This window comes from Rhinatrema bivittatum, chromosome 5 (assembly GCF_901001135.1).
Source record: "Rhinatrema bivittatum chromosome 5, aRhiBiv1.1, whole genome shotgun sequence".
Taxonomy (NCBI): domain Eukaryota; kingdom Metazoa; phylum Chordata; class Amphibia; order Gymnophiona; family Rhinatrematidae; genus Rhinatrema; species Rhinatrema bivittatum.
This window is the reverse complement of record NC_042619.1, coordinates 385863541-385883385: the sequence shown is the minus strand read 5'-3', so window position 1 is coordinate 385883385 and position 19845 is coordinate 385863541. Positions and strand designations below refer to the sequence as shown.

The window sequence follows — 19845 nt, the reverse complement described above, 5'->3', positions numbered from 1 at the left end:
AATATACCTCTTCTAACTGTGTAGTTAAATTTTTATTAACAGTTTCTACAGCAGCCCAAATAGATTTTAGAGTAAACTGCTCAGGTCTTACCAGCTGTTGCAATTCACAAAACTTTTCCTGGGTAGGCAATTCTTCTTCAGATTGCCACTCTAAAAGTTCATCCATCGTTTGTTCTTCTCCTCTTAGGTTTCCTTCCCCTTCTGACCCGACAATACTCGGTTGCCGCGCTCCCTCCGTGTGCCGAGCGGGTTCCTCCCTGGTGCCTTCCGGGGTCCTTTCCGTCAGGGCCAGGGTAGTTGTCCTACCTATTGCCGGATTTTCGGGTGCCATCTGTTCTGCCGGGGACAAAGATGTTAGTGAGTCAGGGAAGCTGTTGGGTGTTGAAACGTCTCCTCGACCGGCTTCCAGCGACTCCTCTCCCGGCAGTACTGTCCCTCTTAGGACATGGGCGTCCATCGGTCCGCGTTGTGGACCCGGGATTGAGGCTTCCAAATTCAGCCTCTCGCGGGCCCTCCGCTTCCTGCCGGAGTGCGGCATTGTGTGGAAATTTTTTTTTAAGGTAAAGGGAGAGAGTAGACGAGCGTCCTGCCTCTTAGCGCGCCATCTTGAATCTCCCGGGACTTTTTCATTTTTGTGCATACCGGGAGATACGTGCGTACTTGGGTGGCTTTTAAAAGCTGTTCGGCACACACCAGCCTGACATACTCACGTAGCTCCCGGTTTTGGTGCTTTTAAAATTCATGTATTAGCGTCTTTTTTGCCCTGATTGCTTCTTATTGAAAAACATCTTCATGAATCTTGTCTTTAGTAGGTTATGATACATTTTTTTTTTTTTGTAACCTTTATTTATGACATTTTCAGTACATATACAAACAGAACAGCCATATAAAACCAACAAGAAATCCAAGTTTCCCACATAGATAAATATGGGTAAGAAAATACTCAAAGATAGAGTCATAACAGTATTAGGGGAAGAAGGATACACACAGTCGAGAAAAAAGATGTGGTAGTGAATGAGCTTCTAAGAAGGGAACATGTGATCTTTGTAGCTCATTCACTACCACATCTTTTTTCTCAACTGTTTAAATGGTATCACAGTCTATTAAGGTGAATTTAAATTTGATTAATTTAAATTGGAACAGATGAAAAAGTATTAACTAAAATAAAATCTGTGATTTTACGTGCAGGTTTCCATATCATGGGTATATTTAGTTAGGATAAAAAGACACATTCCTGGTGGAGCTTACGATAGGAGAGGAAAGCAGCCATTGACATTTTGAAAAGTGTACATGCTATTGAGTCACCCCCACCCGACTACTCACCCAAATGGCAGGTGCATAACACATGGGCACGTAGGTGAATCTGAAAAGCCCAGCGCGCGCCAAAACCAGGAGATGCGTGCATTTGGGCCAGCGCGTGCCGAGCAGGTTTTAAAAGTTGCCCGTGTGTGCGTGGATCTCCTGATATGCACGCACATGAAGAAAGGGGTGGGGCATGGGTATTCCTGGATATCACATAGAAATTTGTATGTAAATACTTTACACGCGTGCAGGCACGCGCCTGGGTCCCCTGCCGCATAATTTTACTTCTGCTGTAGATGACATGTAAATAATGAAATAAAGGTAAATAAGCAGATCAGCGGGGTTTTAAGGGTTGGGGGGGGGGTCGAGAGGGGGGGATTATAATTAAATCTGAAGGGTTGAGGTGGGGTTTGTTTGTTTTTTTTTCACGAAATACCACGAAAAAAGTTTTCCAATCCAGGGAGTGGACCGAAATGGCCCTCCCCAGACCCGAAAACGAAACGGGGGATGAAAAAAATTGTATGCACACCCTTATTATTTACTCTTTCGGATAATAGAAGGACTAGGGGGCAATCCATGATATTAGCAAGTAGCACATTTAAAACTAATCGGTGAAAATTCCTTTTCATTTATGACACAATTAAACTCTGGAATTTTGTTAATGCAGTTATTGTAGCTGTGTTTAAAAAAAGGTTTTGGATATGTTTTTGGAGGAGAAGTCCATTAACTGCTATTAATCAAGTTGGCTTAGAGAATAGCCATTGCTATTACTGGCATCAGTAGCATGGGATCTACTTAGTGTTTTGGTACTTGCCAAGGACTTGTAGGCTGGATTAGCCACTATTGGAAACAGGATGCTGAGCTTGATGGACCCTTGGTCTGAGCCAGTATGGCAATTTCTTATGTACAAATTAATTTAAATAGGTCTGAAATGTTATTTTTTTAGTTCTTTCAGAACCCAGGGGTGTATGGCTATTGGTGCCATTGGCCAGCCCCTGTCACATGGTAGGAGCAATGGACAGCCGGTGCCATCTTAAAAAATGGTGCAGGCCATTCATTGCTCCTATTATGTGGCAGGGGCCGGCCAATGGCACAGATAGCCCCTGTCATATGGTAAGGGCAAAGGTCCATCGGCACCATTTTGATTAGTGGCAGCTGATGGCCCGAGAGGGGGAGATCGCTCCCGGGACCCCGCTGGACCACCAGGGACTTTAGGCAAGTTTTTGGGGGGATGAGGAGGGTAGGAGATTGTAATTAAATCTGAAGGGTTGGGGTGGGTTTGGGGTTTTGTTTTTTTTTTTTAATGTGCCCTTTCTCCCGCCCCCATCCTTCAAGGTCTTCCATGGTCATCTCTGTCTTGATGGTATTTCATATCCTCTTATTCCTGTTTCATGTTCCTGGTTTCTTTGTCCTTCCTCGGAGCTCCGTCATGTTGCTTGTTCTATGTTCTTGGTCTCCTGCTGGTTTGTCATCCAGGCTTTTGAATCTCTGCCTTATCTGAATCTTCAATCGTGTTCCTGATGTTCTAGTCTTCATTTCAAGGTCAGCCTCCTGGATTCTCTTTCGTCCTTCCACCAGGCATGCCAGCATCATGGTCTGTGACCAGTCCACGGGGGGCTGTGTAGAGTGCTTCCTGGCACAGTTCTGGTTTCCAAGACCATCTTCACTGGATGAAGCCCTCAGAGTCCATCCTTGTTTTTAGAGTTCCAATTCCAAGTCTCCAAGTCTCCAGAGTCTCCGTCCCTAGTTCCAAGTCTCCAGAGTTTTCCAAATCTTCATCCAAGTTCTATGTCATGCCATGTCCTGTCCTAAGCCTTCATTTGTTCTGACACACAAGTCGTTCCCAAGTAAAAGGTCCGAAAGGGCTATTGAGTGGCTGAAGGGCTACCCCAGAGACCAGCATTCCATTGTTGGGTCTCACTCTGTGCATACAGGTTCAGCAGAGGCTTCAATTTGCTATGTTCCAAGTTCCAAGCTATATTCCAAGTTCCAAACCTAGCCAGTGCCTGAATCACTCACCTCCCACAGTGCCTTACTTGGAGCCTCACCCTGAGGTTGTGCCTTGGTTCAAGGGCTCACTTTTTCTCGAGCAAGCAACTACATTCCACATGCTCGCAACAACTATAGACTGGTGAGCCTGACTTCAGTGCAAGATAAAATTGTGGAAACTGTTATACAGAATAAAATCACAAAACATTTAGAAAGACATGGTTTGATGGGACACAGCCATCATGGATTTACCCAAAGGAAGTTTTACCTCACAAACCTACTACATTTTTTGAAGGTGTGAATAAACATGTGGATAAAGTTTAACCAGTAGCTTTGCTGCACATTTTACTTACTGTATCGCGAGGGAATGACTAATAGAGCCATCAACATGCATTTGAAATCACGTGAAGGCGCCGCTCACGATAATGAATTAACATGCAGCTACAGATTTAAGTGCAGTTTGACAGAAGATCCATGATTTGGATCCCAACACAAGCCTTTTCCCGCGGCCCCTGAAGCAGGCAGTTTTCTGCCGAAACATGGCCCATGTCGGGCAGGCGGAGACAGACCCACAAAACAGCAGCAATTTTTAAGCGCATAAAAAGATAAGTGAACCTTATTATAACGTCAATAATTTAAAAAAGGGGTTGGACCGCATGACGGGAGAACGGAGTAATAGACTTTTTAAAGAGCATTGATATAATAGAAAAACAATAAAAATAAAAAATTGGTTGTGAAAGAGAATTAAAGAATAAAACACGGGAGCTATCCGAAGGGGTCAGCCAAAATAAGAGGCTGACTCAGCGCTAGCAACCGCACAAAGAACCACATATCAAGAGGTTACCTTGATGGGTTGTAAGTTGTAGAATTGTTATACAAGGCAACGAGGTTGGTTATTGATTGATGATTGGCCAAAAAAATAAAGCAAAACAAGACAAAAAAACTGGACTGAATCAAATCCCATGATGACACGAAGTTAGATTTCAACGCTGAAGACTATAGTTACTATGTAATTATATTTTAAACTGAAGCCTAGAAAATAACTTTTTTATGCATGTAACACAATCAGTATTTTTTTTTATCTACTGTTTAAGAAAAAACCTTCATATCATGTGTTATACCGGAGCGATTCCACGAGACTTGCCTAGTTTCCTATGAGAGGTCAGCTGGGAGAGAATGACAGGAAAGATGTCATCCTTAAAAATATTTTATTTACATTTGCAAGGATACACTTTGCAAAAGTTGGTAGATTTGGGCCTTTGGCCCTTTATAACACTCACTGTGTGATGACATGGGGAGAGGCCTAGGCTTAGATAGGGGGCTGGAGAACAGAGCAGTCTGGAATCTCGCTTGTTTCACAAAAATTCTTTATTTTTTACATCAACACAAAAATAGAAAAAGACTTGCTTGCTTACCTCAGCAGTGCTTAAAGCAGAAATAGTAACAGTCAGACATAGGCAGTCTTGACATATTTTCTCCTGCCTTCAGCTCTGTACAGCTCCCCGGGGCCTGTCTCTTTCCTCCTGAGCTCTCTTATCCCCCTACTTAGGGAAATGACCTGTGACTAGGATTCCCTCTGGGCTGTACCAGGCTAAATGCATTATCCTGGTCTTTTAAGGGGGTCCTGACATACACTCCTTTACATATCCTCCCCCTTAGCTTGATCTTCCCAAGTCAAGCAGCCTGCCCCTATGTGGGTTACCTCCTGGAGAAGGGAATCACCTCCTTTGTCTACTCAATCCTTTACACCCTTTTCTGTCTTGAAGAAAGGGAAAGTTGCTTTATGGCACTTGGAGTTAGGTTAGGCAGGAAGCCATTCTCTATGCTCCCGCATTAACTTAAATGACTCATCTTTATTCTTAAGATTATGCGGGTTACCCCCCTGTCCCCCTCGGGAGGAACAACTAAAGGATCATGGTGTACTTGGAGGACCCTCCTTTACTCCACTGCCTTTAAATGCTGGAACCCATCGAGCTGTTTTTTTTCCCATGTTGCCATTGTGGTTTGGGCACATGTCCGGATCTTCCGATAGTTAAACCTGAGGGAAAAGATGCCTCAGTGTGATCCAAGCTGATCAAATTAGTCGTAAGCTGGCCAAAGAAAGTCTCAAACTCTGGATAATCATGTCCCAAAACATTGGGGTATGGGAGCCGAGGCAGTACTCCCACATCTATGTTAGCCTGTCCAACTGAGGACATCAGCAAGACCCAGCTGCGGCTGGTCAAGTATTGTCACTGGTCATCATATATATAGGCAAGGGACACAGTCTTCTCATAGTCAATATGTATTCTTTTCACTATCTCCCTCTGGATGAGAGTCCTTACACTTGCCAAGTCTTGCATCAGTTCTACTGGAACCACAAAAATAGAGAACCCTGAGTGGGAAATGTCCACAAAGATGCAGGAATGCTGGATCATCAGATTAACATCCATAGGATTGCCTTTTGCCCAAGTACGGTCACAGGTGAAGTGATCTCTCTCTCCCCACAGCTGAAACGGAGCAGTAGATCTGGATCCTCTGACCAGTGTCCTAAATTGTGACTGTGGCAGTCTGGTCTCAGTGGTGGCAATTTGTCAGATACACACGGTTGCTCAGGCATCAACCAAGATTGACAGAAGGTGTGAGCCATTTCCAGGGCAGTCTCCGGGGTGACTTTTTGGTGCAGACATATCCAGTATTGCATAAGCTGGTCCAAGCCATCCAAAAACTGCTCTAGTGGAATCAGTTTGGTTACTTCAGTGCCTGTTTTTCCTTCAGGCTGCAGTGATTTCCAGTCTCTCTCTTTTAGGTGATAGAAAAGACATTGTGGACTTCCCTTGGGTGACTCCTTGCTTACCTCAGCAGTGCGTAAAGCAGAAATAGTAGCAGCCAAACACAGGTATTCTCCTCTACCTGCTGCTCCCTGGGGCCTGTTTCTTCCTTGCTGGGCTGGCTCTCTAATTTCCCTACTTAGGGAAATGCCCTACGACCAGGATTTCTTACTGGGCTGTGCCTTAAGGTGGACCAGGCTAAATACCTGGTCCTAGTCTTTTAAGGGAGTTCTGATATATACCGATACTCCTTTACTCCCTTATTCTCTTCACCATGGTAAGGACATTGTTTGTATGGTCATTTGCTTCACTTCAGCTTTGCCAAGTGGCAAAAACAAACTCATTGAGGAAGCAGACTTTACCCTTTATAGGAAGGCTGAGGAGTCTGCCATACTAGTGACCTTCTTAGCATAGAAGGAGTAATCAAACTCTCTGCTTCCTGTGTCATCCTCTTCTGACGCTTTAGGGAAGTGTGCAAGCTTGACAATGGGGCAAATTGCATTAAACACAATCACCTTAGGAGCTGCCTCTGTTGCTTCACAAAGCAGACGTTCCCTTTCTTTAGGGGGGCTGATTCAACCTGTCACATTGTGCTTTTTAAGTCCAGTAAAGCTTGCAAATCGGTCCAACATGTTTTATGGGAATGGCAAATAAAACTCCAGGTAAGTCACATACAAATGTCTCTTGGAGAAGAGACGGCTGAGGGGGGATATGATAGAGGTCTTTAAGATCATGAGAGGTCTTGAACGAGTGGATGTGACTCGGTTATTTTCACTTTCGAATAATAGAAGGACTAGAGGGCATTCCATGAAGTTAGCAAGTAGCACATTTAAGATTAATCGGAGAAAATTCTTTTTCACTCAACACACAATAAAGCTCTGGAATTTGTTGCCAGAGGATGTGGTTAGTGCAGTTAGTGTAGCTGGGTTCAAAAAAGGTTTGGATAAGTTCTTGGAGGAGAAGTCCATTAACGGCTATTAATCAATTTTACTTAGGGAAGATCCCATGCTATTAATTGCATCGGTAGCATGGGATCTTCTTGGTGTTTGGGTAATTGCCAGGTTCTTGAGGCCTGGATTGGCCACTGTTGGAAACAGGATGCTGGGCTTGATGGACCCTTGATCTGACCCAGCATGGCATGTTCTTATGTTCTTAATGTCCATACTGTAACTTAAGAGTAAAACAGGCCACATGAATGGATGGAAAACTGAAGCTGTTTGCATTTCTGCTTCAGGGAATAAAGCATTGTTGTTGCTGTGTTAGTTCACTTGGATACGTAGAATTTAAGGTCAGTCCTTTTTATCGGACCAGCTTGTATACTTGTGAGAAACATTATCCCCAATGTTTGCTTCTTTTCATCCTTCTGGCATCCTGCTCGGATTTGTCATTAGTAAAATACTGTTTGTACATTATGGCACACACAGCCAAAGGAGCATGCATTAGTCTGATGGTGTAAAGATGCTCTATAATTTCGCTATCCATTTGTAATCATTTAAGTTTAGAATAGAAAATGAAGTAGTAACTTAGGTGCAGATGTAGTATTCATGGCAGGAAGCTTTGTTTTAAAGGCTTGCTGGGGTTCAGTAGATGCTATATCCGTGCACGCTTCCAATGCTGTTGGTAGGCAAGTTAAACCGGTATCACGTTAGTATCTTAAAAACGGGTCTCTCCAACATTTGGCCCTGCCTGGTAGCGCAGAGGCAGTTCTATGCACTGCCACAGTAACATAGTAACGGCAGCAGAAAAGGACCAAATAGTAAAATCTAGCCTGCCCACCAACTTCTTATGGTAGTAGCTGCCGCGCTGTGCAGGTTACCCCCGCCCCCCCCCCCCCCCCCCATCTTTCTCTTAAGGATAGTAACTGCCGCTCCGATAAGTCTCATGATAAGGGCAGTGATATTTACAATCCAAACCAAGCAACTTTTAAACCCTGAGAAAATTACAGCTAGCAACATCTTTGCTGGGTGAAGAGCCTTCTTGAAAATTCAGACGATGCTGCTTGATGTGCGCTTTGCTTTCGGACATGGCTGTAGATGCAGTCCTGTGCTTTTTCCCTGATGTCTGCATATCAATTCCCCAGACCGTAAAAGTCAGGGCCTGTGTTGGTTGTCATCTGAATTCAAGTCCCCTTTCCTCCCCCCTGCTGTCGAAGTGGAGACCAATGTTACAGTTGCATCTACTGGTTAAGGGTAGTAATCCCCATGCCTTCCTTTAAGGGTAGTTGCTGCCGCACGGAGCAGGTTACCCCACCATGCATCCTCTAGCCATTAGGGATCCGCAGTGTTTATCCCATGCCCCTTTGAAGTTTTTTGAATGATTTTGTCTTCATCATCAACTATGGAAGGGCAAAAAGAGGACCCAGGTTTCCAGGTCAGATTTTCTATTTACCGAGCCAGCTGGAAATATTAAACATTGTGAAGGTGGTGCTCATGGTCCTTGGGGAAAAAGGGAATCCCAGTCATTGTACAGCGACAACCCCTAGAGACCCGACTAGGAGCCACGATTACAGGTTTCTAGCAGGAGACAAAGTGCGGCCCTCAGCTGAGGACTGTAGCTGCAATGATTGGAAATAAAACGGGGGACAAAACTCAGATAGTTGTGAATGAAGTCTAACAGTTCATCATCCAATGCAGACCAGTTCTGACTGAGCCGTACGCATGAAAGAGGGGCATAAAAGAACAAAAAGAAATACTGGGCAGTACTTTCATAAACCAGTAACTTGTGTTATTTTAAAAAACACAGCTATAGTCTGAGCAAAGCAAGATATTATTGTATGATTACAGCATATATTTTTGCTGCATTTTGCTTGCAATATTTGTTGAGTAATGGAGTTCAATTTCAGCGTGACGAATACCAGGCACAAACAAGAGTCGGAGCCATCTTACACAATATCCTGGAACATAAACTGCATAAGTGCACATTGTGTTCAGCTGGATTCATAAATAGAATATAGACAGACCACAAAACTGATTTATCATCAAATCAACTTCTTCCTATTTAAAGTGAGCAGAGAAAAAAAAAAAAGAACACATTTAAACAATTTTGTGTTTTGACATCATATATCCAAATAGTTGAACAAGTCATTAAACTTACTTCTACCCTCACTAATTATGTAAATTTTAGCTGGTTATTTAATAAAGCACGTACACTTGTAAAGAGCAGAGATATTACACATTCATACATCCAGGCAACTAGAGCGATATGATCTCAGAGGGTAAGCAGCCTACAAAGCAGGCTACCTATCCTGTTTTTCAAAAGCCAAATTTCATTATTTGTACATGAGTAAACTGGAATTCTGTGGATAAAAAGCAAGGTTTTGCAGATCTTTTCTTAAAGCTATTGAAACACCTTCAGGTCAATGCAATATTGGGCGCTAAGGTCAGTGCGCTGCTGAATGCGCAGTTGGATGTGCATTTTGGATGCACTATAGACTTATATCCAAAGCAATGCATGCAAACCAGAAAGCAGCTAATAGCATTCATCAAATGTAAATACATTTTGATGAGGCTATTAGCTAGTACGCCCGATGTAAAAAGTTACCATGCTCCGGGCACGCACGTTTTTAATCCTAAAAAATTAATGTCAGCCGCGGAGCTGGCGTTAAATTTTGAGGCACCCCAAAGCCTTTTCTGAGGTTCTGCCTATTTAATATTGTTGCACTACTAAACAAGAGGAAACACAGAAGCAGCAAAATAAATAAATAAATAAATAATGCGGTCAGATTAGGAAAAGAGTCTCTCAATGTATGGGCATCCATTTTTCTAACTCATGGCTGTGCACGGGTTAGGAAAACGAACGCTCATAAATGCCATAGGTGCACTAGGGATGCACAATTTATCCTTAGTGCGCAGCACATTTTCCTATTTCATTGAGTGCCCAGGAGAGGTGATTGTGCGTATGTTAAAAAAAAAAAAAAAAAGTGTACCCACTTTAAATGCACCTTTTTAGCTCGTTGGTATCGCATCGGCCTGCTAGAGTTTTGATTCAGAACTTCATAAGACAAATGGATCGCCTGTGTGTATTAAATTAGGTAGATTTTCCATTTGAGGGTTGAAATAATTTCCACTGATTACTTTTCCCCTAAGCTAATGCTTACAAGGTCCACATGAAGCAGTTCAAGCAGAGTTTGCAATAAATATGTTCAAATGAAAAAAAAGTCTACTGAATAAGCTTCTCTATTTCACAAATGTCTTGAAATTAATTTCTATCCAGAGAAGAAAACAGCACGTCTCGTTCAGGTGGAAGGGCCTCATCTGGCGGAAAGCTCTGAACTCAGATGTTTTGGCACAGTTCATAACTTGCTCCAGGTCTGGAAAAACCCTATGACGTACTTATGCAAAACATGCCTTAAAAGGTTTCTCTACATGGGTAGACAGTTTCAAAATAGGGTTACAACACTAACCTCATTTTGCGTATGCTTGCAAATTACGCAATTATATATATATATATATATATATATATATATATATATATATATATTTTTATTTTTTATTTTTTTACACACAAACATGCAATCCGGGATTAGTTGCATATTTTGCACTAAGGCAGTGAAAAATTACAAACTGAAAGTTATAATTCAAATTTTAAGACATCAATCTACATTACGGTCTGTCCCCCACCTCACCCCCTCTTAGACTGTTTTTGTTCTTTCTTGGGTAAAAGAGGAGGCAGACAGGGTTTGGTCACTTCTTTTTGCTTCAGATTAAGTTTGTGCAGAAGCATTACAATAAATAACACTCACGTTAGTCAGCATTCGACAAAGAGTATATACCCACTGCATGAAAAACCCTGAGTACTTATTTAAATTCAACCTCCTACCTGTGTGCAGACAAGTTACTGAGGTACAGGCTGTATTTTTCTTCTGCCGACAGTCCATCCATCATGAAATAGAAAATAAGAAAGTTGCTCTGGTTGAGAGGTTGTGAAATAAGACGGGACTTCTCCAGCATATACGTGTATACCCTGGCTGGCGTGGAAAAGAACCAAGGAGATTGTTATTTTTCTTGCATTCAGAGACAAGGGAAAAATGAAACACTTCAAGCACATTCAGAAACCGCATTTCTCTCTGTGCATCCATACTGTCTGGTTTCTTAGGAAGAAATTATTGCAATCCAATCTGAAGGCAAAGCCAGCGCAACAGCATTTTTTCAAGTGCTGCAAGACGCAGCTCCTCATGGTGTTTCCGTTGATTATCCAGAATTCAAATATTTTCCCAATGTCCTATTGCTTTGACGGGCTAACATGTGGCCTGTCCCATGTGATGCAGAAAACCTTAGTTTGGCCTCTTTCCTTATCAGGCCCAAGCACACTTGGGTCCATTACAGAGATGGCACATTAAAGCCCGGGGAGAGGAGGTGGCAAATCCTGCCAGCCATAGAACAGCCCTAAGGTATATCTTGGGAGGAGAGGCCCCTCCAGTTAATTCATGAACCAAGACACACCATCTGAGGAGGTAGAAAGCAAGATGCAGAGAGAGAAAGGCAAAAAGATGTAGCAACATACCAGGCTATGCCTTTTATAGGCTACTTAATAGTTTCTGCTTCTATGTAATTAATACAGAACTGGTATATTGTTCAAGCTCACATTCAAAAAATAACAAAACCCCGTTCGAAGAAATATTGAATCTAGTTTGTACAGCGCTGCGAATGTCATGTAGCGCTACAGAAATGTTAAGTAGTAGTAACAGCAGCACAGTCAAGGATAAGTCCTTAAAGTAATCTCCACTCAAATCCAGAACTGTTTCAATTGAAAGCAAAACTGTATTTTAACTTGTTTCAAACTCGTCGTTACACTCAGAGAGGGCTATTTTGTAAAATCGTACATAGCGGTTAAGTCTGTGTGCACTTGTTACATACAATCACCTTAAAAATGCCGGGGTAAAGTCCTCTAATAGGCACAAAGGTTATATGCAGGAAGTCACACCTGCATAACTTCTGCCTGCAAATGTATGTGCAAGACTTTTGAACATCCAGCAGCCTGCATGGAAGTCCTAGCCCTATCCCAACAATGCCTCCCCCCAGAGCCATTTTTGAAACTGCCTCCTATACGCATTTGAGAAGAGGATGGCTGAAAACTCAACACATGAGGAAGGAAAGGGATGAGAAAAACAACATTTCTTTGAATCCAGTCTTAGATTTGAAAGGCGATCAATAGGACCGAGTTATTCAAGCAAACAAAGAAACCTTTACAGATTTAGTTAAATAATGTGCTCAGGGAACAGATTCTCTACCATTGTCCAAGTCCTCTTTCTACAATTTTACTAGACTGACAACTATCATTTAAAAAAATATATATATTATTTTGGGATTGCCAGATGTGCAAGCTTTACTAGAAAAAGAAAAGAGGTCTGGGAAAGCCTTAATTCCGCCATTTTGTAAGCAATATTTTATTTGTACCCAAATAGGGGTGAATTTGCAAAGCCATTTATGTGCATAAAACGTAGGTTTATGCATGTAAATGGCTCATTAGAAAATCGGGGTATGAGCAGATAACAGTATGTGAAAATCCCAATGTTGTTGGGTCAGAGTTTGAATTTGCATGCATACTTCTGGTTTTAAAATGTAACAGGTACATTTTCAAAGAAGTTACACATGTAAAGGTAACCTTTTATTATAGCAATTTTCAAAAAAAGCCATTTACCCATGTTATATGCACTTAACACGGGTACAACCTATTGACAATTCAATGGCATATATTACAGCAATTTTCAAAAGCCCACTTGCATATTTAAATTTATTTATTTATTTAAAGCTTTTTTATACCGGCATTCATGATAAAATCATATCATGCCGGTTTACAGGAAACAGGGGAGTGATAACATTGAACGAAAAATGGTGTTGATAGGTAGATAAGAAAGTTACAATAAACAAGGGAAATTAGAACTTGGAGAAGAAGAAGAGTAGCTGAAACGATTTAGTCAATAACAATTAAATTAATTAATTACATAGTGTTCAGATTAATTACATAGTGTTAATGAGAAAATTTACAAGTGGATGTAGTATTTCTGGAGAAAGTTATGAGAGTCCATTGTGATTGTCAGATGTGATCAGGAAAGGCTTGCCTAAATAACCATGTCTTTAGCCTTTTTCTGAATGTTGGTAAGCAAGGTTCCTGTCTGAGGTCGGGGGGGGGGGGGGGGGGGGGATGGTATTCCATAATGATGGTCCAGCGGTGGAAAAGGCCCGTTCTCTGAATGTTTGATGGTGTGTAACTTTTGTTTGTGGAACGTGTAGGGATCCTCTGTATGCTTCTCTGATTGGTCTTGATGAGGAGTATAGTCTGAGTGGGATCTGAAGATTGAGTGGGGCTTGAGAGTAGAATAAAATGTTTAATCAAGAGCACTTTGACAGTGGTCTGTAGGGGTTAGTACATGTGTCAAATTAGAACTATGGGCTAGATTTCTCTCTCATGGCTAGCTGCAAGAACATCAGCATCTCCCTCTTCCCTCTGCTAGCAGGATGGAAGCATATAAATACTTTGGAAAATCAGGCCCTATGTACGTACATTCACAAACAGATTCTGCATTGCAAAGCAAAGGTGTAACTGTGTGCAGACGAGTTTCTGACTTCATGGCCGGGAAAAATAGTAGAAATTATTCTAAAGATGAAAATCACAGAGCATATAGAAAGACATGGTTTAATGGGACACAGCCAGCATGGATTTACCCAAGGGACGTCTTGCCTCACAAATCTCCTACATTTTTTTTGAAGGAGTTAATAAACATGTGGTTAAAGGTGAACCGATAGATGTAGTGTTTTTGGATTTTCAGAAGGCGTTTGACAAAGTTCCTCATGAGAGGCTTCTAAGAAAAATAAAAAAGTTATGGGATAGATGGTGGCATCCTTTCATGGATTATAAACTGGTTAAAAAGACAGAAAACAATCAATTTTCTCAGTGGAAAAGGGTCAACAGTGGAGTGCCTCAGGGATCTGTACTTGGACCAGTGCTTTTCAATATATTTATAAATGATCTGGAAAGGATATGACGAGTGAGGTGATCAAATTTGCGGATGACAAAATTATGCAGAGTGGTTAAATCTCAAGCGGATTGTGATGAATTGCAGGAGGACCTTGCAGGACTGGAAGATTGGGCTTCCAAATGGCAGATGAAATTTAATGTGGAGAAGTGAAATGTGATGCATATAGGGAAAAATAAATAATGCTATAGTTACTAGGGATGTGAATCATTTTTTGACAATTTAAAACAATCGTCAGATATATTTTAAATCATCAAAAATCGTTAGAGCCGCGATACAATAACAATTCCCCTGATTTATCGTCAAAAAAATCATAAATCGGGGAGGGGGGAGGGCGGGAAAACCGGCACACCAAAACAACCCTAAAACCCACACCGACCCTTTAAAACAAATCCCCCACCCTCCCGAACATCCCGCCCTCCCCTGATTTACGATTTTTTGACGATAAATCGGGGGAATTGCTATTGTATCGCGGCTCTAACGATTTTTGACTATTTAAAATATATCTGACGATTGTTTTAAATCGTCAAAAAACGATTCCCATCCCTACTAAATATTGCATGCGATAGGAAAAGGGGTGTGTTTTATGGTAATAGGCAGTTTATCACAATTTGCGCTAATACCTATGTGAAGCGGAAATTGCAATAACTTTTTCACACTTTGCAATAAGTGTCAGAATTGTTGTATTTCCTACATACAACCACTGGGGTTTCCATGTTTAGTAGTTTTAAGCTGAGACAGAGATGGAGAGAAAGAAAGCGAGCCTAGCCATAATGCCCACCTAGTAACTCAAAGTGAGGTTTAGGTATTAGTGTAGGGATTAGGGGCCACTTTGACATTCAAAGTGAGACATACGAACAGAACAGTACACACCCTTCTGAAGATTTGATGACCTTTGGAGTGAGGGAACTCAACCAAAGATGAGATTTGTGCAACTTAGCTTGATGTTACCCTCTCTCCCTCCCCAGTGGTTGTAGGAGGGGCCCTGATAGCTAGGCTGGCTCTCCAGGAGCTTAAAACTACTAAAAACAGCATTGCAAAACTGAGAGCCCAGCCCACTTGGCCACAAATCCCACCCGAGAATCCTCCCCTTTTTCTCATGTGCATCACACCATGCATTATGGTACTTTTGCATGCATTACAGGCTTTTTCACATGCGTTAAATTCATTTTTTGCATGCAAAACTGCCTTAACGCATGCGAAAACTCCATGTAGCACTTTGGTAAATTACCCTCTAAGTTTGCACTTGAGGGAATGGAGATTAAAGTGACTTACCCAAGGTCACAAGGAGCAGCAGTGGGATTTGAACCCTGGTCTCCTGGTTTGTAGCTCACTGCTCTAACCACTCCAATCAGTAGTTTTTCTCCAAACTCTTTCAGTGACTATCAAATGGAAGTATTTGTTTAGCATCTATCTTATTGGTTTCTATCACCTTTCTCTCTTCAGTTGATCCTTTCTTTCCTTCTCTTGCACATTATCCCTTTTCTTCACCAAGTTTCTCTTTCTTCCTGCCCTCTAAAACTTCATCCCTCCCCAAAGAATACTTTTCTCCACAATATCATTTTAGTTTCACGTCTTCCTTATAATTGTACTCTTTAGCTTTCCTTTTCCACTCATTTTGTCTATATCCCCCACTCCCCTCCTAATACTGTCCATTTTACTTTTTCCTCCTCTTCACCACCATTACCCTATCCATCCTATTTTTCTTTCCCTTCTTGTCCAGTCATTCTCTCTCGAAGAGTGGTCTGAGGGTGGAAATAGGTTAGGGAAAGAGGACATGGAAGCAAGAAGGCAATGAGTTTGGTTGCCAGAATGGTACCCAGAAGGAATGAGTGTAGGATCCAGAAGAGAGTAAAGGATGATGAGCCAGAAGGGAAAGAAAGCATCAGCAGACATGGGATGAGTAGTAGAGGGTGACAGTGAGGTGCAGCAGCTCTGAAAGGACAGGTAATGTTCAGATGCAACTGTGGGGAGGAAGGGGGAGTAGTGAAAGAAGTATAGTGTCTGCAAAAGTACAGCGCATTCAGGACCTCTGTGTGAGGATCTTGATAAGGCAGTGACAATATGCAGTGGCCCCCTTTCATGAAGGGTTGGAATAAAGATTTCAGACAAGACAAGAGTCCAGCAGCCAGGTGAGTGTGGGGCAGAGAGAGTTTGGTAGCTCATGACGCTGTTGGTTATCACAGGCAATGGGTTGCAGTGGCAGTGGTAGGGTCACTGGTTGTCCTTGATTCCACTGAGAACTGCAAAATCTATGGCAAGGGCCAGATAGCATGGAATTGTGGGAAATTAGGAGTTCCAATTATAGCCAACAAAAGAATTGTGCATACTGAAAAACCCAGTTGAAATTGTATTACAATAGTTGCATTAAAGAACTAGAAATCTATGGCAAAGTGCCCAGTATTAAAAGTGTATTCAGCACTATTTAGCCAGATAAGCAGTTGATGAATATGTGCCCATGTTCAGCAGCCATCACACTTAGCCATATAAGTCCCTTGTACAGCTAAAACGTTACCAGCATAAGTCGTGGGCGGGCAGTGGACAAATAAGAGGAGCGAGTCTGCCATACACCTTATGTGGCTAACTGCCGATGGTCAGCGGCATAAGTTGTGTGGCTAATTTAGATGTGCCATAGAGCACGTCTAAACTTAGCTGGTTAGACTTATACAGCTAAGTGCTCAATTATATATGTATATTCAGCCGCATAGCCATACCACTGAATATACATTGTGCTAAATAAGTTCAACCTGGTTAGTTTTGAATATTGACCCAATGAGTTTCTAGAATATTATTCCTAGATTGCTATGCTTTCAGCTAGTACAGACATTGATACGGCACCTTCAATTTGCTTTGGATTTGTAAGGCTGATCAGTCTGAGCCATTTACTCAGTCACTCTTGCCTCAATATCTTAAATAAAAAGACCCAAAAGCAATTTAATATACACAGACATAATACTGTTCCTCCATAAATCTGTATGCATTGCATAATCAGCAAGTCTCTGCAATTCTTATATTCTGTTGCTTATCTCACATAAAGGACAGAGAGATGAGATAATCCACCTAAACTGTCAGACATTTACAATTTGAAATGCACATTGCACGTAGACCATCTCCATGATAGCACTGAAAGGTATATAAAAGCCTTCTCTAGTCAGGGTGAACTAATCTGCTTCCTCTCACATAGACATTTGGAACTATTCATCCGAAGAAGAATAAATGTAATTACAAGTAATCACAGTTACACCAACTTCAGAAGTAGTTAAATAGCTTAAGAGCTATCATGCCTTGGATCAGTATGATCTAAAGATGTCCATTTAATGGGGTTTTGTTCTCAGTAGAGAAGCTGCCACTGTAGTCGTGCCACTGGCAGAGGATGAGATGGGAACCTTCATGCTTTATATTACACGAAAGTCAAATTGCTGCAATTAAGGAAAAGCAATTGAACTGTAAGTAGAAATGTGCCTGGATTGATCTGGAGAGGTCCTACTAACAGACAACAAAGAACTTTTTTTTTTTTTTTGACTATATGACAGTGCAACTTAACTTAAGAGTAACATGCAGTGACATCAACAGGCTGCACTGCAACCATATTTCAGCTTTTCTCTCCACAAACTCCAGAGCAAGAAAGCATGGCATGGACTACATAGTAACATAGCAGATGATAGTAAATAAGGACCAACTGGCTTACCCAAAGAAAAAAATTTCAGATTTTTCAACAAATAAAGCCTTTGCGGACCTATACAATTAAACTCATGCTAAAAATGCATGCACCAGTAACAACTGTTTAAAAGCCACTTGCACAGGTTTTTGAAAGAAAGTAATATCAATATATACCTTTACTCATCACGGTGGTTCAGTTTGATATTGACATCTTGTTTTTATATGGCTTTTCATACACTTACAGCACCGTGTTTTTTTAATAAGGTTTTACAATGTATCTTTCACTACATTTAATGAACTATATATGCTTGCATATGTGTGGTCCTTTAAAAAATTTTTTTTTGGGTACTGTAGCGTTTGGAAGGCTACACAATGAAATATTCACGACGTATATTCACTTACATGAGCCCTTAGTAGTTCTTTGCCACTTTCTAAAATAGTTTAAGGAATATTTGGTACACACATTAGAGCAAGGATTAATTCACGGATATTCATTTTGAGAGGCATACTAAATTATTATAGTCAACACTGACTGCAATCTTAACACCTTTATGCATCAACCCCCTTTCATGCACATTGGTCAGTAATTTAAATCGACACGCTCATCATTATTTATGCATTCACTTTTTTAAATTTTAAGCATTTCGGCATTATTTTTTAGCCCTTATATTTAGCATGTTTGAACATTGTTTACTAAGATCACAATTTTTCTTTATGGGTCTATAAAAAAGGAATGTAATGGTTTTATTCCATTATTCATTTCATATGTTTTTTTATGATCAGACTCCATCAGCAAAGCACTCATGTCTAAAAAGTTTTTATATTATAGGGATGTGCAATTGTTGTATCCACACATGTATGAGGAGTTGTTCTCCCCAGTTTGTATTAAGTTTTTTCATTCATATTCGTCTTAATTAATATTTTTATCACACACTATTTTATAATGTTCACATACACATATATCACAGATCTTCACATAGCACAGAGATTCTAAACAATTATTTTTATTCCCATAGTTTCTTAATTTGTTTCACTTTTACAGTTTTTAAGCTCAATATTTTACATTAGTAAGACACATTATAATAACAATAATTTTATTAGAGTACAGCTTAACCACACACAACAATAAGTGATATATTTATTTATATTAACAGAGATACATTGATATGTCCAGCTAATGTTCACAATATCTTGATTAATGTTCAACTTTAATGTATAATACATCATGTGATATTGTCATCTTTTTTCTGCACCATTACAGACGCAACATAAGAGATCATACAGCTCTTTATATGATCACACTATATTCTTAGTCGATATATAACTAATGAATTCAAGAAGATTATTGTAAGGTAATGTTGATGTTTTTATTAATATTCTGGATTTTGTTTTTATGCAATTTATTCTACCGTGAGGCTATGTACAAATTCACTTGGTTTGTTACAAACCCATCTTTTTAGTGTATTTATCCTCTATACGTCACCTTGGCTTTTTTATCTAACTTTTAAATGACTGATTCACTAAAATGTGATTGATTGATTCAAATAACTATACAATTATTGATGATGTCATTTTTATTATTTTATTCTTAAAGTTTTTATTTATGTTTTTAGCCCCTGAGGCAGCCGTTTTGAAACGGCGAAACTCGGCCAGAGTCGGGCTACCCTTGTGTCTCCACTGCAATAAAGGATTGTTTTAAGACTACAGGCATCTATTTCTTTTCTTTCATCCTGATGGCTATTATAGATCGCCTTCCTTCGTGCTTTTTGGGTAACAATATGTGCATAGGACCTAGATGTGTTTACTTTCGACTGCAGTGAGAAAAGGTGTTTTTATGGAAGGAGTTTGGAATTACACACAAAGAGGTCCATTATTCAGTGGATATCAGACTGAGCAAGTTAGTTGGGAAAAACTTACCCTAGATTCATCAATCTGCTATATTTTATCTATATATTTTACTGGCACATCGTAAAAATAATGAATGACACTGTTAGCTGGCTAACCTGGCTGAGATATTCAGCAGCACAGCTGCTCCACTGAACATGCTTAGCTATCTAATGGTTAGCCAAATAAATTCATCCAGCAAACTTTAAACTAGCTGTATAGCAA

At 40.7% G+C, this 19845-nt stretch overlaps 1 protein-coding gene across 1 annotated transcript in view; it reads right to left on the bottom strand.

Annotated features, from left to right (window-relative positions):
* The window catches only part of LOC115092485 (unconventional myosin-XVI-like), a 507378-nt gene that overhangs the window by 400732 nt on the left and 86801 nt on the right, over positions 1 to 19845 (bottom strand). The window contains 1 exon segment of the mRNA XM_029603325.1: positions 10920 to 11067. Coding sequence (XP_029459185.1) covers positions 10920 to 11067 — 148 coding nt within the window.